General features: G+C 47.7%; 10 protein-coding genes across 10 annotated transcripts; 1 reads left to right on the top strand and 9 right to left on the bottom strand.

Moving 5' to 3' along the window:
* Positions 1-972: 972 nt before the first annotated feature.
* On the bottom strand, positions 973-2706 carry AO090011000111 (fungal specific transcription factor domain-containing protein; the record flags this gene model as incomplete). Its single annotated transcript, XM_023232789.1, has 2 exons — positions 973-1062; positions 1114-2706. The coding sequence occupies 2 exons, from the start codon at positions 2704-2706 to the stop codon at positions 973-975; spliced, it is 1683 nt and encodes a 560-aa protein (XP_023093362.1).
* A 1097-nt stretch (positions 2707-3803) lies between these two features.
* On the top strand, positions 3804-5133 carry AO090011000110 (uncharacterized protein; the record flags this gene model as incomplete). The annotated part of the gene is made up of 2 exons (XM_001825744.1): positions 3804-4121; positions 4174-5133. The coding sequence occupies 2 exons, from the start codon at positions 3804-3806 to the stop codon at positions 5131-5133; spliced, it is 1278 nt and encodes a 425-aa protein (XP_001825796.1).
* Positions 5134-5616: 483 nt separating this feature from the next.
* On the bottom strand, positions 5617-7094 carry AO090011000109 (putative nuclear envelope protein Brr6; the record flags this gene model as incomplete). The annotated part of the gene is made up of 3 exons (XM_001825743.3): positions 5617-5964; positions 6023-6918; positions 6980-7094. The coding sequence occupies 3 exons, from the start codon at positions 7092-7094 to the stop codon at positions 5617-5619; spliced, it is 1359 nt and encodes a 452-aa protein (XP_001825795.1).
* Positions 7095-7956: 862 nt separating this feature from the next.
* On the bottom strand, positions 7957-8559 carry AO090011000108 (uncharacterized protein; the record flags this gene model as incomplete). Its single annotated transcript, XM_001825742.3, has 2 exons — positions 7957-8341; positions 8396-8559. The coding sequence occupies 2 exons, from the start codon at positions 8557-8559 to the stop codon at positions 7957-7959; spliced, it is 549 nt and encodes a 182-aa protein (XP_001825794.1).
* A 1444-nt stretch (positions 8560-10003) lies between these two features.
* AO090011000107 (alpha/beta fold hydrolase) lies at positions 10004-11088 on the bottom strand (the record flags this gene model as incomplete). Its single annotated transcript, XM_023232787.1, has 2 exons — positions 10004-10021; positions 10078-11088. 2 exons carry the CDS (start codon positions 11086-11088, stop codon positions 10004-10006), a joined length of 1029 nt encoding a protein of 342 aa, XP_023093361.1.
* A 1987-nt stretch (positions 11089-13075) lies between these two features.
* AO090011000106 (uncharacterized protein) lies at positions 13076-13630 on the bottom strand (the record flags this gene model as incomplete). The annotated part of the gene is made up of 1 exon (XM_023232786.1): positions 13076-13630. The coding sequence occupies one exon, from the start codon at positions 13628-13630 to the stop codon at positions 13076-13078; it is 555 nt and encodes a 184-aa protein (XP_023093360.1).
* A 123-nt stretch (positions 13631-13753) lies between these two features.
* AO090011000105 (uncharacterized protein) lies at positions 13754-14659 on the bottom strand (the record flags this gene model as incomplete). Its single annotated transcript, XM_023232785.1, has 1 exon — positions 13754-14659. The coding sequence occupies one exon, from the start codon at positions 14657-14659 to the stop codon at positions 13754-13756; it is 906 nt and encodes a 301-aa protein (XP_023093359.1).
* A 1354-nt stretch (positions 14660-16013) lies between these two features.
* On the bottom strand, positions 16014-17272 carry AO090011000104 (uncharacterized protein; the record flags this gene model as incomplete). The annotated part of the gene is made up of 4 exons (XM_023232784.1): positions 16014-16154; positions 16219-16510; positions 17044-17173; positions 17227-17272. The coding sequence occupies 4 exons, from the start codon at positions 17270-17272 to the stop codon at positions 16014-16016; spliced, it is 609 nt and encodes a 202-aa protein (XP_023093358.1).
* A 2704-nt stretch (positions 17273-19976) lies between these two features.
* AO090011000103 (uncharacterized protein) lies at positions 19977-21133 on the bottom strand (the record flags this gene model as incomplete). The annotated part of the gene is made up of 3 exons (XM_023232783.1): positions 19977-20409; positions 20445-20718; positions 20776-21133. The coding sequence occupies 3 exons, from the start codon at positions 21131-21133 to the stop codon at positions 19977-19979; spliced, it is 1065 nt and encodes a 354-aa protein (XP_023093357.1).
* Positions 21134-21474: 341 nt separating this feature from the next.
* AO090011000102 (uncharacterized protein) lies at positions 21475-22602 on the bottom strand (the record flags this gene model as incomplete). The annotated part of the gene is made up of 2 exons (XM_023232782.1): positions 21475-21884; positions 22440-22602. The coding sequence occupies 2 exons, from the start codon at positions 22600-22602 to the stop codon at positions 21475-21477; spliced, it is 573 nt and encodes a 190-aa protein (XP_023093356.1).
* Between the last annotated feature and the right edge of the window lie 118 nt (positions 22603-22720).

The following is a 22720-nucleotide window of genomic DNA, read 5'->3' as shown; positions in this document are numbered from 1 at the left end:
AAATATTATTAATCATTCTTCACTCATGCACAGATAAGCTGGGGTCTTGGTAACGGTGACTGATTTGCTCTGAGTAGAATGTTAATCTTCATATAGTTCTTAGGTTACATCGAAAGCGGCTTGCGACTCAAACCGCGGCTGTTGGTTGGACGGGACGAGCCTCAACACCACATAGACGCTGGCGTTAGTCACCTTGGCAGGGACGCAACGTAACAGGGGTCTTATCGCCATTTGCTTGAACGCTGAGCTGGTGGCCCTTGAATTTGTAATAAGCTGAGGGCGAATGCTGCGCTTTTACCTGATTCAGGGCGGGGATTTCGAAAGTTTGCAGAAATAGACATTATCGTAATTAAAGTATCAAGATAATAGGCATTAAGGATTACAGTCCATTTGCCCATATAAGCATAAATGTAGACGCATGTTAGAAGGGATTGTCATAATGTACATTTTTCGGGTAGTTTATCTCTCAAGAGACTTTCCTGGTAAAAACTGCTAGAAAGGGGCCTTCGAAGCGGCCAGGCTGGCTCTGATAGCACTACCCGTGTTGGCCTTGGGCTCAAATGGTCACCGCTATACTTCGTATCGTGTATTTATTGAATGCACCGTGCGCATTGCCTCCTGGGCAGCTCTTTTGCCAAGTAGAATCTCCACACAGTTGTTCGGATAAAGTGATCGCCCCCAAGAACGGAGCTCCGTCGGAGGGGTTGAGACAAAGTTTTGGACAGGGACAAGTGACAGAAAAGCCGAAACACGATATCCGCGTGCCTCAATGAAAGTCCTGTCTCGCATTGACACCTCAAATGGTCATCAAATCACGCATTGGCGAGAAGGACATGACACGACTTTTCCCGTTGGTACGGTGCTAGGAGTTCCTCTGCGAAATCACAGAAAGTTCGTGTATTCATCATGGGACTCCGCCTCTTTGAGTTAGATTGAGTCAGGAGCTCGAATAACCAGACTTGATCGAATCTCTTAACTGGGAAGCAAAGGCACTAGCGGGATCTCATTGTACACCCAATTCATTGGCTCCGCAGTGCTCTGATTCAGGAGAACATCTGTCATCTAAACAATAATTAGTTATGGAGAAGATGGATAGATGGAGTCTTCACATACCATGAGGTCCCAATCATCCATCGAGTCGGGAGTTATCTCCAGACCCATTTGACCAAGCCCATTCGAAAAGCCTTCGGTCTGGCCCTGAGCCGCCATTTTTTCAAGGATGCGTAAGCATCTTGCCTCTGCGTCGGCAGCGGCTTTGAGCAACAACATCACAAGTTGGTCGCGCGCAAGGCCTTGTCTAAGGCCTGCTATCCTTGCCTCAATTAACTCAATAAGTAAGTAACCCTTGATATTTGTCTCACCAGCTTCGATAGCACGAAAGAGCCACTCTTTGGATTCCTGTACCATCGAAAGTAGATCTGCTCGTAAGAATACCGGGCCGAGTCTCTCTTCTTCTTGCAACTGAGTGCTTAATTCTGCTGCAATGGCAAGGCTAGCCTGCATGCCAAACACACGTAGATAGCCCGTGCCACAGATAGCAAGCCTGTCAAAATCATTTCGACCTGTTGAAGCTGTATCGTGACGAGTGTGAGCCGCCATGATAGATGACGATGGGTTCAATGCACACCATATTCTCAGGGACGTCTCAACCACTGTCTTCCGAGAGTATGCATAGGCCGTTTCATGCGGTGCCATGGCATAGAACGGAATATGGAGAGTTACAAGGTAGCGCAGCATAAGACAATCCACCATGTGAGTTGTAAATTGAGATTTCAACCCGGTGCCCGCATTATATCTCTGAAGGGCCCGACACAAATCTCTGTATCCCACTCTAAACTCTGCATCCAGTCGCAATGTTTCTTCATATGTACTTTTAGAGCCAAGCTCATTCAAAAATTTCACAATTGCCAGGCGAATAGGGAGTGTTTTACGGAGAGCTATCGCGACGGATACCTGAGTCTGTGTGTCTTCTGGCTTTGGCACCGGGGCATCGGCCACAAGCTGGTCGTCATCATAATTATCGGGAGGCGCGGTGTCAAAATCGTCCAGAGATATGCCCACAGGCGCACCACAGGCCATACTCGAATGCAGGGCCATTTCGAGTATAGTATTCCATAACCTCCGGCGCATCTCGCCAACGAAGATTGTCCTATTTGATAAGTAGGCTGGATCTCTGTGAAGCCCCCAATACACCGCAGTTCTCAGAAGTGCCCCAGCTGCAGTCCAGATGGTGTCACCGCCCACATTTACCAGTTCGCGAGCAATCAATAGTAGGATATTGATCTGCAGAAATTGAAGGCTCCGCCTGGACTTGCAGACAGGCTCTGAAAACCACGTCTGCGCCTCATAGACCCATTGAATGGCCGACGCACGTAGGGAGAAATTTTCATCGTACACGGTAGCTCCGATAGTAAGCACTAACTTGACCTGAACCATGAATGCCATATCGGGTGCTGTATCTGACATCCAGAGTGCCTCGTAGTCCTTTTGAAAGGATGGAATATGGAGTACACGGTAGACAGTTTCGGATGTCCTCAGGTAGCAGTCAACAAGCTCATCCGCTACATCCTTTGAGGGCAGAGCAGATGCTAAAGGTGACGGCCATAAAGGTGTCCGCCGCGACTTGATAACCCTCGCAAGGGTTTTACACCTCTGCATACCAGATAAAATATCCGATGTTTCGTCACGTACGTGAGGCTCGAGCATCTCGAAGACATCACGGCACTAATGAGATATCAGCATATCTGTTTCCTAAAAAGGAGCAAGCCTGTAAGTACTTACTAGCCCAATCACACCATTGATCCAATGACTCTGGCCAAACATGCGGGACTTATGCACAACACTACGAGTGATGACTTGAGTTTCCCCGAATAAGTGGCTATCAACCTCGCATAGAGGCGAATTCATGACCCTTAGGTGAGGAGCATAAGTCGAATTAGAGGACTGGACAGGCCCCTGATTTGCTTTAGAGAGCTGCTCTTCGAGGTTTTTGATTCTACTCTTCAGCGCCTCGACGTCCGCAACAGACGCTTGACTCCTAGGCGTTGTGGCATCTGTCGAGCCGCCAACTATGGACTCATATGCATGGTTAGTCTCGGTTGATGGCCTGCTTACGTAGGAAGATGCGCTAGGAGCTGTTGGAGAGGGACCCTCTCGGGATTCCAGGCTAATTGTTTGGCCATGGTTAACACGGGGCCGCGGATGGTCAGAGGGATGAGTTTCATAGATGCACGCCTCATTTTTTGAGCGCACACAGTTGTTACAGGGAGACTTCCGATCGCATCGGATCTTTCGTCTCCTGCAAAGAGAGCACGAGCTGTATCTCTGCGGTCAGTGCGAATGAAGGACGCGGATATGTAAGGGTTCCGTGACCTACACAGCCGGTCGTCTGCGCCGCCGTTCGGGGTCAGTCATGGTTAGCCCTTACGACCGTTTTGAACTCGGTCCAAACTAAGAAAGTGTCACGCTGTTTACAGCGTATCTCCGAACTATTTTTCATTCCGTTTTGCCGGAAGATAACAAAATAAAAGGAGCTGAGGACACGACTGGTTTTTGGAGGTCAGCCTTTGCCCTTTTGGTCCGCTCCGCCTGCCATTTACCGACTCCGATGACCGGCTCCGGGCTTATCCCCGATTAGTATACACACCATTCAATAGCAATTTGAATAGTATAGGGATCATTATTTGTTCATTCATTATGCTATATATTAAGGCTAGTCATATCTCAAGGCCAAGAATGACCCCAAATTCACATATACATTCTGCTGTGCGAACCATAACTAATCCGGGGCTCTTCTTTGCAACATGACAAGATCACCCGAACATACTATGATTTCACCCAGAAGCGAGGTCGACCAGGAGAAAGTGTCTGTGGTCTCATCGAAATATGAAGAAGCACCAGATGGTGGTAGAGCGTGGCTCGTCGCCGCAGGGGGCGCTTCACTCTTCTTCTGTTGTCTCGGCTTCGCGAATTCGTTCGGTACTTTCGAGGAATACTACTTGTCCCATCAACTTCGCGGACAAACGCCAGACAATATTGCCTGGATAGGATCGCTAGCAGCATTCCTTCAATTTGCAACGGGTGCATGCTCAGGCCCATTATTCGATCGTTACGGCGCATGGGTATGTCATTTCTTCTGCCTCGACCTCTGCCACGAACTGACATAAGGACTAGATTATCCGGCCAGCTGCAGTAGCCTATGTTTTCGCCATGATGATGCTTAGTCTTTGCAAGACGTACTGGCAAATCATGCTCGTGCAAGGTGTATTGATGGGCGTAGTCACGGGCTTCCTTCAGTTCCCAGCATTTCCAGCAGTATCGCAATGGTTTGACAAAAGGCGAGCAGCCGCTCTAGGCATTGCTGCGGCTGGTTCGTCTGTTGGCGGCATTGCGATTCCCATTGCATTGTCCAAAATGCTGAACGGCTCTTCTTTGGGATTCGGATGGTCGGTGCGAATCATCGGTTTCCTCATAATGCCCATCATGGCATTCGCGTGCCTCACCGTCAATCGCCGTCTGCCGCCAAGTACATCCCCCTTCTGGATTCCATCAGCATTGAAGGAGGCAAAATTCGCCCTTCTGATAGTCTCATTGTTCTTCATGTTCATTGGCATGTTCTTTCCCCTGTTCTACATCCCTTCATATGCAGTATCCAGAAGCATGAGTGCAACCCTTTCTGGATATTTGCTGGCGATTCTGAACGCGGCATCCACATTTGGCCGTGTCATCCCAGGCATATTAGCAGACAAATTTGGACGACTGAATGCGTTCATGGTCGGTGGTATAACCACGGCAATCGTGATATTCTGTTTCAATTTGGCTACCACCAACGCAGGCTTGATCGTGTATTCGGCTGTCATTGGCTTTACTTCGGGTACCATCATCTCAGGAGCTTCAGCGGCCTTTACCCTCTGTCCTAAGGACCCCCGGGACATGGGAACTTACATGGGAATGGGCATAGCCTTGAGCTCTTTCGCAACTTTGATCGGACCCCCAGTGAATGGGGCACTCGTCAAACACTATGGAGGGTACTCGGAGGCAAGCATATTCAGTGGTGTCATGTGTTTTACTGGTGGGTTCTTTGCTTTAGCGACCAAGGCTATGACCCCTCAGGGTATTTTTGGACGAACGTGAGTCTTGTGAGAGGCCTGGTTTGCTGGTGTATCGGCATGGATGTGTCTCTTCGGGTGGATTCATGTATATTATGTCTCTTAAAAGTAAACAATCACCACTTTGAGGTTCATTTCCATGGCTGATCGGTGAATATATATGGCACACGATCAGGGTTTGTAGCGTACGGACATATTGCGATGCCTATTCGTGTCAGTCAAGTAATAATCATTTCCATGGATACATGAGTACTGTGTCATCATTTAGATCTTCATATGGTCGAGACCAGCTGCTCGTAGAAATAGTAATGCACATCGTTGCCAAAAATGTCTATATATACAAGTAGAGAAACTGACGTTATGTGCTCCATCGTGCAACGCCAGTGGACGAGAACCTATCAAAGACCGAACACAATCTTTTGTCCAAAACCCAGTTTGAAATAAACAATAAACGCCGGAATCCTTCCGCTAATGCAATTTTATACACACACGTTTGTCACCCCACAAATTATAACAACTTCCTATCTCTCTTGGTGGGACTTGGGGTGCGCATGCGGCTTTCTCGAGTGCGGCTCCGCTCATTCACGAAGTCCCGAGTAGGTGAGTCTTCAAGCATCAAGGGTGTTTCTTTCTTATGATCAAGACTCGGCGCATGGCTTTGGTAGTTAAACCCAACGGAGTGCTGGTAAGACGGCTGGGAGGGGCCTAACGAAGGGTGGTGCTGTCCGGATGGTTGCCGAGGAAAGCTAGGGGCGGAGGGATGAGTATACTCGTGTTGATTATAACGGTTTCTGAACGAGCGGAAAGACCAATTGCTGACAACGGTGACTGTCGATATGGTGGCGAGGAAGAACATCTGGAGAGCATTAGCCGTGGCAGCTTGTCTATGCGGGGTTTAGGAAAAGAGGACATACAATCGCTTTCCAGCTAATCGGGTCGATGAAGCTGTTGATGATAATCGCCATGGTATGTGCCGACACCTTTGCCCGACCAACCTTCGCGGGGTCCCGGTTCATGCAGCGTTCCCAGTTTTCACATACTGTCTCCAGGGCTGGAAGTCGGTCTCCGCCACCGCATTTGTTATCCACGTAGCTCTTTGCACAGGTCGCCATTTCTGCTAATATCGTATCGGACACCTCTTCCGCCGCCTGCTCGAATTCTGCCCGAATAGCCGACACAAAACCAAACACCACATACACAGCGAGCGAGAATAAAGACAAGTTGACGATCAACTGAGCCCACCAAGACAGGATACTCGGAACGTTGGGGTGCGCCTCGAGCAAAGCGAAAAAATCCGAGAAAGAATTCATACGCGATGCCGGCTGAGCCTCCCCCTGAACGTGCCCCTGTTTCTGGTTCTGCTTGTTGCCTGACACATGCTCGTCATCACTCTCATCATCACTCTCCCTGCGAAACTGCATATCTAATGCCTTGTCCCTCCGCCTTCTCTTCTGCACCCGGCGAGCCAACGCATTGGAATAATGGTTCAGACGAGGAATCTCGCCCCGTCCGGGGCTCGGTGCGAAACGTCCGTACATGTTGAATAATGAATTTCGATGGCCCGACTTCATGGGCGGCTCTGGCGTATCCTCATTGTCCGCGTTCTCAGGGGACGACATATTTTCTGCGCCGGACGAGAAATCGACATCAAACTTGCGCGGCGTCATGAATGCGGACTGGCCAAAGAGGGATTTCGGGGTGCCAGGAGGGTCCTGCGATCGCGGCTGGGAGAAGAGGAAAGGCTGTGAATTGGGTTCGCGCAAGGCCGGCATCTGTTTCTTTCCGGGGGATTCGAAGACGCGATGGGGTCCTGTGCGGAGTAAAATTAAATTAGCAATGATTATGATGGGCGGAGTGCATGGAGGCCGCACGTTTCTTCTGGTTGTCATGCTGCATGCTGAGCTGATAGAAGGGTGAAGTCACATCGCCTGGCGCCCTTGTCTGCCATTCGAAGTCCATCGGACTTTCTGCTGATCGTTTGTCCATCTTGAATGATGGAAGGGAAAATGTCCTAAACACAACGCGCGCGTGAGGGGGGATGACAGAAAGGTAGAGAAAGATTTGGAGTAACTGATTGACATTCGTTCGATCGGCGAATTCTTGACCATTCCCGATCGGTGATGGTAAACAAATCTGGCAGCCCTAGTACGCTTACCCTGGCAACGGGTTCCCCCTCATCCTCCATTATTCACCTATCTGGACTCATTTCATTTTATTTTACGATATGTTATTTTCTTTCCATTTTTACCGGCATAAATTTGGTGTTGGACAGAAAATTAGCAATAATTTGGGAGATGGCAATAAAAAATGGCGGTGACTGGCAATATGCAGGGGCAGAACGTAATATATATTGCTCACGAAGTATAATACGAAGTAGTCTCACATAGGCCACAGACTAAATATGACGCCCTCGTACTATACTACACTATGATGTGTCTTTGACAAGTATATTCATTGGTGAATCCAGCCGCCTTTTCCAACTCAAGGAGATGAGTTTGGGAGTCTTTACACTGTCTTTCTTTTATTTTGCGCTTATACCCTACTCCATAACGTAGCATTGTAGGATGTAAAACCAAATATTGATTTGTTCATAATCATCACGTATTCACAGGAATAGAACATCAAACTGAGGATATGAGTATGAACAATCTAATAATAAAATCCAGGTCGTAGCCCATCATCACCGGTATCAAAGGTACAAAAACAAAAGTCTCATGTAGACAAACGAAAACATAATGAAACAGCCGCCAAAGAGAAGGGGCAAATTCTAATCAACTCCATAACCGACGCTTGTGGCATTAGGACATATCGCAAGATAAACCGAGAAAAATATACAGCATCAGAATATTCACAGCCTTGCGTGATCATGGTCGACTAGCTCGAAATCATCATCGGCGAGATAGCCCGTAGCGATCTCACTCTCCCGAGTAATGATTTCGTATTCCTCGACCAGCTTCTCGGTTTCTCGTGTCTCAAATTTCTCTACAGCCTTGCTTATCGCATCAGAGAGGATTGTCTGTCCCGACACTTGGTATGGTTCTAACAGATCCTCCTCCTGAAGGTGTCCTAGAATATCCTTTGCGGCTGAGGGTTCCTCAACGTCTTCCGCGGCGGAGGAGTCGGATGGGCCGCTGTCCAGGGCCTCCCGAATGTCACGTCGCAGGGTGGACTTGGCGGTGGTCGCTAGCTGGTTGGACTTGGCCTTTCGGTCAAGCTGCAAAAGACGGGAATACCTTTCGAGAAGTCAGTTTTGATGAATAGTTGGATGAGACTGTATGACAACGTACTTCAGGGAGTGAGTCTGAGGTGCCGCTGGACGAGTCACTGGGTCAGAGAGAGAGACATCGCGATGCGGGAGCGCCGCTCGGCCACCGTAGGCCCATTTGGACTTGTGGTTATAGACCCTCTTGGCCGCGGTACCGTTATGACGAAGGTCGTTGGAGTCAGACATGATGACTGTGTAGTTCAACGAGGTGTAGATGACTGATAACGACGATACGGAGGAAGAGACGTGAGTGAACCGATGGGGTGAGGTTGATATTAAGGTCGGCAGATCAAGCTGTCAAATTGAATGGTGAAGGTTGTTGCCGCCACTTAGCAGAAAAGGCAGGAACGAGGTGGAAGGGATTATTAAGAGTGAGAGGGAAGCCCCGGGGACCGGAGTTGGATGGAGAACAGGGACCCTGCGAGAGGAGAAGGCCTTGGGGTTGAGTCACCAATGTCTGGGCTTCCACGGAGTCATGGAACAATCGATAGTCCCCGAATGGCCCGGCAATGTTGCTCATTCAACCCAAAAATAGACACAATAGACGCTGGGGAATGTGGAGCGATCGCAAGTCGTTGATCGACCTTTCTTCCTGGACGAGATTAAGGAGAAGACGAAGAAGGAGAAGAAGCGGAGAAAGAGGAGATAGCATTCATATCATATCATATTGACTCCGCAGCACGAGGACCGAGCGAGGCGATGCTGACTCCGGCAGTCATGCTCCGGGAGGAGATGATAAACGGCCATCCTATGACGATCGGCCTCCCTTATCGTGACTGCGAGGGGGAATCTTATTCCTGCTCGCCGAACGCCCCCTGACGCCACTTTGGAACCATGGTTGTTTCCTTCGTCCTGAATAACGGGAGACGATGAGTAGTTGGATGGCGATCGCCGCATTGGGATTCGCCGTCAATCTGATCCACTGCCTCAGGCACAGCCAGCCACCCGGCATTGTGATTGGCCATCACGTCAGCACTACGGAAATCCAGGTTAACAAACAGAGACGCCGACTTGGATGGATTATGACGTGAAGGGCGACGGAAAATAAAATCTAATCAAATATGTAAAATACTTGGAAAAATACACTCTAAATTGATAGATTTTCTTCAACATTTTTTACTTCGCAGGTATGCCCATAAAAACCAGCCTCCTGAACATAGCTTGCGTCACTGGAACTATTGATGCTTATCAGCGCCCGCAGGTGATGCTCCATCTGATTGCAGGGAACCCCAGGCAGATGACTTTGCTTGATCGGGCGGCTCATGGGGGTCACCTGCAGGGTTAGTCAATGTTTGACTTAACCTCGGTCCAGACTCCAGAACCTGCCCCGATGACTCAATCGTGCATAACCCTTGCCTGACTCAGCTATGCCGTGGTATGTACATAATTGGTTGCCCAGCGCTGGCCTTAGTCAGCGATCACGAGTCCCACATTCCACCTTCCTATTTAGGTAGTATAGTACAATGGCATCGAAACATGTCACCTTACTGATTCAATACATATTATGGGAATACCTCTTGAACAACATGCAGTAGTACTAGAGTGCCTCACTAGGTGCATTTTTTATGGTATATATTTATCCAAAACATGATATGCAGTCATCAGTCCGCGATAAGAAAGAGTAGAGATTCTATGAATGACCACTATACTATACATCAAATATCCTACTCCACATTAAGTTTATGATTCTAGCATGCCTCTCACAACTTCCTCAGTATGATCATCAGTAAAAGTAAAGTGACTGTAGCCCTTCCACTCCGTCAAGACCGATCCCTCGATCCTATCCGCCATCCATCGAGCCATTTGAATCGGAGTGTGCCGGTCGTTATCACCGTACCACAACCGAACTCCAGGGAAGTCAATTTCTCGTAGGTCAAAGCCCCATGGCCTTGTAAGAATCTTACACTCTTGGACATATCCCTGAGACCCCTGTCGAAAACTCTCCCGCACAATCTTAGCTGCATGCTTGAGGATCTTCTCATCCTCAAAGACCGACGAGTCCGTTTCGTTGAAATTATTCTTCACCGTTTTCGCGAGTAACTCCTCCAGGACCTTCGGGTCTGGATGATGAGCAGCAGGTACAATTGTCCAATCAGTGTACAGTCGCCCAAGACCTGAGAACCATCTTCCCAGGTTCCACAGGATCCGTGAACGAAGAGACATTCCCTGCGTACCGGCCTCAAGGGGCGCAAATCCAGCGAGTACCCCTACACCCTTCAGGCTCTCCTTAGGTAAGGCCTTTGCACACACAAGTGAGTACGGACCTCCACCGGAGCCACCAAGAACCCGATACTCGACTAGACCTAGTTTGCCCGTGAAATCTTTGACGTCGGCCGGCCAGTCAAGGAGTTGTCGGTTTGGTTGAAACGCTGACAGCCCCATTCCAGGTCGGTCAAGGGCGAAGATCCGGGCGCCATGCCGGAGACCCAGCTCGTGGAAGTCGATCTCATAACGACAAGCGGGTAAGCCGTGGAAGTAAAGAAGTGGTTTTCCGTGTGGGGAGCCGTATTCGGCAAAACCGAGGGTGCGGCCGTCAGAGAGGGTCAGGGTTTGATCTAGTTGTGCGGGGTCTACTAATGTCGACGACTTGTTTCGAGGTTCAGTAGGTATAACGTGGTTTGAGTTGGATGCAGGAAGTGTGGATGCGTTTCTCTTTGACGCCGATGACAGGAAACCCTCTGTTGCCGATATTAAACGGTGATACCCAACGAACATGTTTCTGAATATGCTGGAAGGTGCTTTACGATACTTTGGACTCACCTGGGGGTTAGCTTGTATTTATATGCAGGTTTAGCACATTTTACTTTGCTTACGGTGATCGTCGAGGAATACGAACTGTCCGGCGATGGACCTCCGCGTCATCTGACTATTCCCTTCATATAAATTCCATAATTATGCAACTCACCATACATCAAGTCTCACAAATACCCTAAGCAACATTGAAAACCAGAAAATACGCCTTCACTTCACCTCATCCTACTCAAATAACAATTATGTCATCAATCTCTACACGAGCTCTTCTGCCACTATATGCAACTCGTCGAAATGGTATTTTCCTCACTCGAAGCATATCACGTCCCTTTACATATCGAGAATCTTCAGTCCCTCTCAGATCCTTCTCGACAAGTTTCCCACTCGCGAACAAGCAGACAAGCTCATCCAAACCGGACTCGCAGGAACCACCTCAGTACCCGGCTTTCAACTTTGATGCGCTGGGAATGAGCAAAGGAACGAAAGCATTTGTCATTGGAATCCTATGTTGTTTTGGGACCATGGAGACCTGGTTTTGGTGTAAGGCTATTTGGCGCTGGTGGAAGGGGAACACCGAAGAAGTGGAGCCGATTCAGGCAACGAAGTAATGTAGAGCGCTAGAGCTGAGACAGGGTCCTGCTCGACCTATAATTTCCCTCATCTTGTATATTATTCGTTGGTTAGGTAGTATCACCACTCTGGATGATTGTCACTGCATTGCCTAATTAGGAAATGATTTGGCCAAGACTCGTGGAGCTAAAAACGGTGCAAAGCCTGAGACTAAATAAAGTAACTTCATTGGCCAGAACAACCCACGACGTAGAAGGGTTAACTGTGATTCTATACCTAGGAGGCCAGATATCCTACCCGGGTACCATAAATAATCTTCTCGCCAACGGGTAGTGTCTGAAACGTTATGGGTTATTCAAGTACGCTCTAAAAGGAGCAATAAATATAGACAGGCAATCGGGTTATGATGTCCGGTTCAGACTTTGAATCTGTACCAACTCGTCCGACACCTCACCCTCGTTTCCTGCATAACGTATTATCTATCGAAGGACGCAGACATGATGCGCGGTCTCCAGGCGGAGGTGCATTCTGTATCCACCGTTGCCGTTAACATTGCCTCGAGTTGTACCTCGTGGTGGCACCATAGATGGTCAATTTGTCCCGGAAGGTGTACGTTATCCCCAGGCACGAAAGAAAACGGGCCCAGCTAATATATTATGACACAAAGACGATCGTGTCAACCAGCCCCTTTGCAGGGAGCATGTCGCCATCGAAGTTCTCTAATCCCTGGGACTTCAATCTGGAGCAATGACTTGGATCTAGCAAGACCGACGATCTCGTGGTGTCTCAGCCGTTCTCTTTGGGTTAACGGTCATGCATGAATCGGGGGCAAGTCTCTATCTTCAAATCAATCCATAATAGATTTCTAACTAGCGTGAACTAGATAGCTTCGGAGATGGACCTGTAAGCTATCATGTCAAAGAATATTTTCAGCTTTGACCTGGAATTGGTCGATGAGAGGCTCGACTAGCAGGCAGACTCACGGATGCATAAACCCTGGGAGAAGCCACCACTTAAAGTCAGGGTTCTACCTAGAAAGTAGACCATATCCTACTGTAGATATTCAATTCTTGTTTCGCGTGATCAAGCAGAAGCCCAACTATTTTTTCCAGCAGCTGTACCACCGGGTATAGTAATATCATTATTGAGAACTAGGATGCAAGGGAGGGATATATTTCAATTTCTCAACAAAAGTCCATAGTCAATGTCACTAGCACACCATATATACTACAATATGAAAGTTAGTGTGATACTCAAGTTATGTTTGTGTTATAAACATGCCCTATCTTGGGTGTGCTTGAAATTTACATCTTGTCTTAACTCACTATAATCATGATCCGCTTAAAACATGAAAGTACTACTTTTGTTCCAGCAACATCAATCACCGGAAATCTGCCTTCTGCCACCATTTGCATCGCTTGGTTGACACACTGTCCTTCATCCGTCCAACACTAGATATGTTGAAATTCTGAATCATATCATCCACAGGGAAGTCGGTTGGACGATGAGAATAAGGCTGCCCAGTTGTGATGAAGTTCGCAAAATACCTCTGCATTATCCCCGCAAGAGTAATATTCACGCCAGATGTCGCCTCGCCGGCATTGTAAAAGGTATACGAAAGGTCTACAGCGTGGATTGCCGGGGGAACGCTGAATTCATACCGGAAGCTGGTATTGCTGCGTGCGAATGCCTCTCCGAGAAAGTACTCGTTGCAACTTATGAGGGATTCCCCAATAGTAGACGCCACACGGCCGGTCTGGTCCACATACCCGTATTTGCCGCTGAGAGTACTCGGGTACAATTTGTCTGTTATTATGGACAGAGCTGTAGATGAGATGCCGGGGAATAGACTCGCAACGAGGTTGGCGTAATCTTCATCGTTTTTCACAAATGGAGACGCGAATAATACGCCTTCATTTGTGTTGTGCCCTGCCATGACCGAAACATCATCAAGGTAGTGACCCTCATTCAGAAGAACTGGAGGATAGTCCGGGTAATACTTGTCACTGACTGGGCCTTCATGGGGTTAGCTGAGTCCAGCTAATAAATGACCAGTACTCTACTCACCGAAAACAAATGTTCCATATGGCTTTGCATTGCCCACAACAAGTGCATTGGCAGTCTGCAATGCCTGCGTTGATAGACCTTTCAACTCCTCGAAAGAAGTCACATTTGCTCGTTGGTACACTTCTTGCAATGTGCTCCTCTGCATTCTGGCAGGAATATTGATGGTGAAAGGGCTCTGGACAATGGCCCGTTGGAATAATGGTCGGTAGGAGGCATTGCCAGAGGTGAGATGGTACATGATCGAGCCTCCTCCAGCGGACTCACCCATCACGGTGATGGTATTGGGGTCGCCACCAAAGAGGTGGATGTATTTATGAACCCATTTTAATGCAAACAACTGATCCTGTAGCCCTAGATTGCGCGTAATGTCACTAGAATCAGGATCGGCCAGGAATCCCTGTCGACGGAAACAGTTAGTATTCAATGGCAGAATTAGTTCAAGATAATGGCCACTCACAAATAATCCCAAGCGGTAATTAATAGAAACGAAGATTACATCACGGCCTTCCTTTTTCGCCGTCTCCATCAGACCGAGTCCAGGGCCATACAGAGACTTCCATCCCCCAACGTATCCTCCGCCGTGAATCCAAATGACTACTGAAGACTTATAATCCCCCTTTGCTTGGAAAACGTCTTCTGGCACGAAGACGTCCAAGTACAAACAGTCCTCACTGGTGCTGGGATCGACGGGAGGGAGGTCTGCTATTGTGACTGGAGGTACTCCTGTGAGGTTTCCAACCGGCTGCCCGAACAGACTCAGCCATGCCGGCTGCCCCTGCGGACATCGAATGTTGTATGCCCCTGCAGTCTGTATGGTACTGTTCACCGGTGGGGGAATAGGAGGCTGGAAACGACGGCTCGTTCCGTATTGGATATTTGTGAAATTGAGATATCGCATGCCATCTTTGGTGCTCTATCACTCAACTTAGACAAGAATATGAAACTGAAGCGTTCGGACATACACACCTCGACTGCGGCTTGATGGATCGTGTATCCGAGATCTACCGTGGGCGCTGCTACCGCATTGGCCAAAGGCGCAAGAAGCGCAAGCCCAAGACTAAGTCCCTTCATATTTTCTAATTTGTCGAAGGAGGTACCCAAGTTGAACTCGAAGTTCCTACATGCAAGTCTATTTATCTAATTAAGGGGTCAATGTCTGCTGACTTCCTGTTTGAAGACCCCGAAGGATCGTAAGCCCTAATTTATGCACGGACTCAATGTACTGTGGCAGAGTGCGAAAAGATCGTGCTGATCCCGTTTCCTTCTACGGATTTTGCCAGCTAGATGCAAAATATAATAGGATCTGAGACGGACGGGTGATACTCTTCCAAGTTGCTACAGTGGTTCTATTTTTAGGCACCCTACTACTGTACTGTTGGAGTGGAGACGTGACGTGTTTGCCAAAGGAGAGTCACTAAGTATTCTGCCGTGTGCTATAGAATAATTGATTTATTAGGGGATCTAGGCTTATCTGAGAATGCCACTATTCTGTAGACATCTAGGTGGCCTGACTAGGTATAATCTGATGTCAATGGGATCAAACTATCTAGAAAAGGTTAAGATCGTAAATTAGTGGGTGGTTCTAAGGCTTCAAATCCTAATTTTTTTAGGAAGCGGTATGGACGGTGAGGCCGGTCAGGGTGCTTTTTCAGGGTGTTTGGTCCCACTAAACGATCTTAACGCACCCTACCACAGTATTCCATTGTAAATCAGGCCTCTTTTTCATACCTCAGATCGACCGTTCAATGCCTTCGTGCTCGCCCTAATGACCCCGCGACGCGTTTCGTAGAGCACTGCCGGGTATATTGAGTTAGTACACGACTAATTATGACTCAAGATGCCAGGATGGTGCTCCTGACCATAAATCCTTCGAATCCATCTTTCCTTCCGGCGACAAAGCCCGTTTGGCTGCCCGCGGGCTTACACCTAGAGATAGTGTTAGCTTTCGCTGCGGAAAGCTTGCCTTGCTAATGCATCTTTCCTAAAGCGGTGATATCGATGCCTCCAGAATTGAGTTTCTACCCATATATATAGTAAACCAGTCAGGTTGATCGGTATGTCTTTTCAAAGATGAGATCCGTCTTGCTGGGATGACTTCCTGTCATCACGAGAGCCGATTCAGTGGCAGTCGGATTTGACTAATGTATACTGTCTGGATGTCTCAGTCTTAATGTGCAGATTATACTAGTATCTACATTGAAACTGACAGTTATGTACTTCCTCAATAATTCCAAAAACAAAATTACCCATCGCTATTGAGAAAAGGTTTGGTTCAACCAAGCAGCCATGGCTTGATACTGCACGCCAGGGGAAAGTCCCAACCCAAAATCTGTGATGGGCTCGACATGAAACTCCCGAGGAACACGACTGACCAGCACGTCTGGATGTTCGGTCTATTCATTGAAGACGTGAGCAGTGCACAATACTGATTCATCTTCTAAACAAAGCAAAACATACCTTCATTTTGTGTGCCAGACTGACAATAGAGTCCAAAAGAACCTCATCTCCGCCAACGCCAATAAAGATTTTTTCCACAGGCAGAAGTTTCCACCAGCCTGTCGGCGCATCAGTAGGATTAGTATACTTGTCCATCTTAGTATCTCCGAAAAGCGCCTCAGCCCATCTACCGAGAGACTCGGCCGAGATAGCATCCTTGTCCGCATTTGTGCGGAAGCTTTCGTGGTCCGTGCCGAAATCGATCCATGGCGATAAAAGAAGTGCGCCGCGAAGATTTTCCGATAGAGACAGTCTGGGTATCGAGTTATGCGGATGGCCTTCAGTAAGATGGGACAGAACTGCAAGTGCAAGATGAGCACCTGAAGAGTCACCTTGAAGAATAATGTTTGATGGTCGCTTGCCTAGGACTTCTATGACATACTGGACAAGCGTTACGCCTTGCGCGAGCTGCCGGGGCCATTGAGCATGAGGCACGAGGTCATAGGCCAGGAAGAGGACTCCAATATCTTGATTATTTTTCTTGAGATCGGTGGCAAGTGCATTGACAAGATCGAAATGTCCCGGCAATGCGGGAATACAGTAAGCTCCGCCAGGGAAGTATATGATTAATTTTTCGGCATCAGGGTTGCCCATCCAGAAGGCTTCAGTTCCATCATGTAGCCGGACAATATTGGGTGTGGTTTGTTGAGAATGCATTAGGGCCTTGTAAGCATTATGGGCTGACTTTGGTGGAAGAATGTACCTTATGCAGGCTTAATAATAGCTCTTCACATCGGTCGAAAGGCCATAGTTGCGACATGTGTTAAAATAAATATATGAGCTTACTGGATTTGTTCGATAGAAGCAGTTCCAAAGAACGACCGAGCAAATGTAATGGCCACATGCTTGTAGGCTGTAGCGCCACCTGTTTGGCCACGGAAAGGTGCGGTGATAGCAGACCAGAGCGTAATAGCGACTTCAAATGATCAGGAATTATGGCGATGTGCCTGCAGACTGGATGTCACTTACTGGACTTGCCAGCTGTGAAACCCAAACCTAGCCACAGCCCTGCCATAGGAGCCGAGTACAATTCGAAGCTGAAGGCGAAAGTAACTTATAATGCGTGAGTATTAATGCAATTGAACAAGGAATAAACAGCTGTAAATTGTTTTTTGAATATTTAGCAAGTGTTCTACCGGAGAAAGGGGTCGTACTAAATTAAATTAAAAAAAAAAAAAAAAAAAAAAAAAAAAAAAAAAAAAAAAAAAAAAAAAAAAAAAAAAAAAAAAAAAAAACAGGAAAGGCTTGCTGAGCAAGGGTTCTTCTTGGCCCGAGGTCTCGGCGGAGAAGAAAATGATGGAAGATATATTAAATAGCCCTAGTCACACCACCCTTCGGCCGTAATATTGCATTAGTGAGAAGTAAGGCATAAGCCGTAACTTGATTATATCAGACGCACGAGTCAGCACTACGGACGCCTTGGAAATATGACGATGGCCCCAAGGTGGTATTTCCATTCCAAAACATCCCTGCCTAGCGTGCAGAAAAACGGGGTAAGCGCCAGCTGAAGCCCGCTTATGAATGAGGGTCTGGCAACCCCTCTCTGCTGCGAGAGTGATTCCTTGATGCTGTTACGATATCGAATGAATTTCCTCATCTAACGGTAAACATGGGAGCCAAAGAGAACAAAGGCCCTGGAATGACAGCAGCTTCAATAGTTCTGACTGTCATTGCAGTGGTTATATTCTTGGTGCGCTCCTACTCCCAGCGTCTGGTCAAGAGGGGCTTCTCTCTTGACGAATTATTCTTGTCAGCGGGACTGGTAAGCGCTCGATGCCGTAAAGTGCGAAGGAGTCCTAATAAACCTAGATTCTCACTATCGGTCTCTGTATTGAGACATGCCTTTGTTAGTTATCGTCGGATCAGTCTTGACAACCTAACTGACGAAGGCTAGGTTTTCACTGGGGCGCAGGTCGCCACATGGAGGACATTTTACTCACAGATCCTAATCCTCTTCCCAATCTGCGGAAATACTGGATTGTGAGCGATTTTGAACAATTCGCGCTGCACCGCAGGCAACGACTAACAAGCTAAATCTTCCTGCAGGCCGGTTATGCCTCGGTGGTAACTTGGGCGGTTGCCATGTTTGCAATCAAACTCTCCCTGTTATCATTGTACAAGAGAATATTCCTTGTGCAGAATACAGTGCGACGTTGGTTCCGAGTCTTCGTCTATGCTGTCATGGGATACGTGATATGCTCGTCGATCGCGATCATCTTCTCATACATATTCATCTGTACGCCTATCTCGCACTGGTGGACACAAGCGAATGCGGCTGTAGGGAAGCCCGTACCGAAAGGAGAATGTCCAAACTTAGTCCCAAGGGGCCTTGCATGTACAGCTTTGAATATTGTGTCGGACATTCTTACGTTCTCTCTGGGAGTGTCTGGGCTATGGACATTACAGATGGACCGGCAACGCAAGTTCATGGTTGGAGGCATTCTTGCTATGGGCTCAGCGTAAGTAAACAACCTTATCTTGGAATTACATTTCGATACTTGCTGACATCAATTCCGTAAAAGATGTTGCATAGTAAGCATTGTCCGATTGCCGATTCTTCTTGATGCTACATTCAGCAACGATCCTACATGTATGTGCAAACTTAAAAGATATAGTATCTCAGTAGTCTCATCTCTTACTGATTGCTTCAGGGTCAAATGCAAACTCCTTACTGATTGGAGTACTGGGTAAGTCTAGCATTCTCTATGCGGCTAACCCAAACTAATTCTTGTGAAGAAGGAGCGACTGGTGTTATTAGCGCTTCGTTACCCGGTCTGGCACCATTGGTGCGGCGGTGGCAGCGCAGTGTCCAGGCTCGAAAAGGAACGAGCAGTGATAGCGAGCGGGAATACCAAAATAGAACGAACACATACTCACACAAGATGCCTGCAAGTATTGGTATCCAAGGCTTGCCTGGAAGATACGTTCCCATGGACGATTTGAATTCCGACCAGTCTGCACAGCTTGATACAACACCACTATCGCCAACCCAGCAGGATAGGAACTCTAGATAACTTTCAGCTGGTGTTGTGCTTATAAACTTGTATTCTTTCTGGCGGGTGAGGATGCTGTAGCACTACCTTAGTTTGAAGTGTATGTAGTTCTGATGTTCGAAGCACTTTCTTGTATAAAACTGGATTGGAATTGGCTAAATACTATAGTAGTCGCTTGCTGTGGGGAAGCTTACAATTCGGCAGAGTGTAGTAGCTCCAGTCACCTGCAAGATGTCTGTTCATATTATTATAATCTCAACACCACTCGACCAAAACACCATATGGCGATAAGCTCGTGACTTGGACATTCTATCCCTAACATGTAATCTGTATTGCCAACTCTCAGGTCTACCGTGTCCTCACCCATCTCAAATATATCCTGCATGTGTTGGCATCGGAGGATAATCGTCTACCTGATGCCCCGAGGCCAGACGCTATAATAATTCAATTGTACTAGTGTCAATTGTCTGCGTACCGGGCTCCACACTACCTCGGCGCTTCTTAATCCAGACAGCGCCGATTCCCAGTTAAGATGCAGATTTATTTTTAGTGTATTGCGCCTCAAAATACCAAGCCTGATTTGAATCAATACTCAAGGACTGGCAGACAATTACAGAACATGAAGGTGAAAGAACATTCGTAGAGCATGGTTTCCCATAATAACGCTGGACCCATACAACCTTGAAATTGTAGGATAGGATTAGGGCAGCACGAGGTGCGTGTGAGCTAAAAATGATAACGAGGAGTAGATTCACTCCAGCGCTCATTTCCACTCATCTGAAACTCAAGCCCGTGAATATAATCCAAAAGGTCTCGGCTCCCTGTTCCTGCCACTTCAGTCACGAGCTGTTTATGTACCGATTCCCACTCGCGACACATGGTCCACAAGACCCGCTGCGTGGCGGCGTGGCTAAGTGCAGTCACCTCAGACAATACTTGTACAGAGGAACAAATGGCAGCGCCTTCATGATGAAGCGTCTTAGAAGCCAGTAGTTCTTTTCGCCAGCTGTAAATGTCATTGAGGATTGCAATGTGCTTGGCGCAGTTGCGCTCAGCGGGTGCAGCCATACGCAGGTCTTCTTCGGTAAGGTAGAGCTTCATGGTATAGCGCTGCAGGCCGGAAAGTAGACTACGTATGCATTTAGTTTGGGCTTTTATCCTGAAGGAAATACTGGTGTTTTGAGCAGTACATACGCTTGTCCGACATCCTTTTCGCGATAGTCAAGATACTCCCCAAACTGATGGATGGTCAACCGGGTTTTATCCGTCTGCGCCCTCATGAACGTAAAAACTGGTTCCAACAGTTCATCCGCAAGGACATGATCACAGGCTCTCATGTCTTCCCATAAATCATACATAATCCATTGGGCAGGAATAGTTCGGTCGGGGGCAACGTCGCCCCGGGAAATGGATATAAGTTTTTCATTGTAGGTGGATCCTTCGTCGAGGCTCATTTCCTCAAGTAGGTCTGCAAGTTGATCATTAGATATGGCCCCATGAAACGAGTGCTGAGCCTAATAGGTACCGTCAATGAGAAAAAGAATTGTCAGCATTCTACAGGCAAATCCAATACGGTCGTCCATTGCCATAGGAAAGTATAAGCATGTAACACGAGAGAACCCTGCCGCATGGAATCTGGCTCGTTCATTATCGGTTCGGAAAGGCCAATTTTGAAGGAAATAGTTGTCGACCTCAGTGGAAACAGAATCGCTGAGAGGATGAATAGTAGCAGAAAATGCTGACGGAGGCGGAGCTTCCTTTGCAAGGCAGGGCATGCTCCGTCTGTCCTTCTCTATAAGAAGGTCTCTGGGAGCCCCAAAGGAGAAGGGCTGAAACGGTAGCTTGATAGCTGAGGTTGATAGAGCCCAAAGCCGTTGAAGCATTGTGAGCCTTGACAGCTGGATATCCGATAAAGATAGAATGGTAAGGTTCGAGCCTCGTGTTGGGTCAGAATAGCGATTAATTTATCATATGATTTGAAGTGACTCAACTATTTGGCCAGCCATTTTACTACTGAAAGCCGCACCGAGGAGGAGGCTTGAGGTGCTGGTACTCTAATATGGACTTGGGGCTGTTTACGAACTCAGACATGCGGATTTTTAGCTAGATTGAAGGAGCGCAGCTCGCCTCGCCGTTTTCCAAATTAGACTTCCACCGCAGAACACGACAGGTAATCTAAAATAGGGAATTGTTGCCGACAAATTGTGAACTTCTATAGAACTGGCTATCTAAAATCTGTTGCCTTCTGTTGCATTCTTGTCAATGTAGCGTTGTCTACACCAAACCATTGGGGACGAAGGTCGGAGATAGCCTGCTCAAGCTCAGTGTACCGGTCACCCAGTGTCAGAATCGTGCGGCCGTTCCAACGGCCTTTGCATTCTACAGTAGCGGTATCGGGGTCTTTTCCATATAGCTCAACCTGTCGTGTCTCGAGGGCCACTGCGGAGTATGCTACAGCAAGACCAACGAAGTCCGCAGAGCTTGTCGGAAGACCCATGGCAATAATAGGTTTGGCTAGTTCGGGTGGGATAAGCCCCGTCAGCGTTGCCGCTGGAGCAACAGTGTTGATTGTGATGTTGTCCAGTGGAAGTGTTGCCCGAAGAGCACGCATGAGTCCAATGAGCTGCCAGGGCGCTACAGTTAGCACAGGTGGATCAAGGCTATATCAAGGGGGATTAGAACCCACGCCTAATTTCGTTGCACTATAGACCGGCAATGAATATTCTGGGGAATATGCCGTCGCGCTACTTGTAATCACGATACTGCCAGCGGTCTTTCTGAGTCTCATAATGCTAAGTCCGACTTTGATAACATTTATGGTCCCCCGAAGGTTTACTTCGATCACGTTGTAACCAGGCTCAACCAGTTTGCCCTCGGAGTCGAATGTATCTTCAAAGTAGTTGACCTCTTCAGAGACACCAGCATTGGCCACAAGGATGTCGATCACATCTCCTGCTATTTCGAAAGCGGCCAAAATATCTGCCCATTTTGTAATGTCACACTCAATATATTGAGAATTCAGAGGAAGGCCTTCCTGTGGTGCCCGTACATCTAGGAGAAAGACACGAGCACCGTGAGAAGCAAAGATCTTTCCTGTCGCCCAGCCAATCCCTGAGCTTCCTCCTATGCCATTTATCTTAGATACTAACATGCGAAAGTGCTGTTTTTTTTCGTAATATCAACGCTTACCTGTGATCACCACGGTTTTCCCAGCACAGCTGGGAATATCGGCATCAGATAGTTGCATTGATGCCATACTGGTATGGCGAATCAAAATTGGCATCAAAAGGATGTTGGGTGGTGTATCCATATTATTACGGGTCCTGCGGCTAAATGTAGCCTTGCAATTCATGGTCTAGATGCGTCTCAAATGAGAGTGTCGCCGAGATTATGTGCGCCGGCATACTAATTAGCGGCCACCGAGGGACCAAGTGATCTAACCCTACCGATTGGTCGATAGCGATGGACGT

Source organism: Aspergillus oryzae, chromosome 7 (assembly GCF_000184455.2).
Source record: "Aspergillus oryzae RIB40 DNA, chromosome 7".
In the NCBI taxonomy this organism is placed as follows: domain Eukaryota; kingdom Fungi; phylum Ascomycota; class Eurotiomycetes; order Eurotiales; family Aspergillaceae; genus Aspergillus; species Aspergillus oryzae.
Note: the sequence above shows the minus strand (reverse complement) of the source record. Positions and strands in the feature narration are given on the sequence as shown.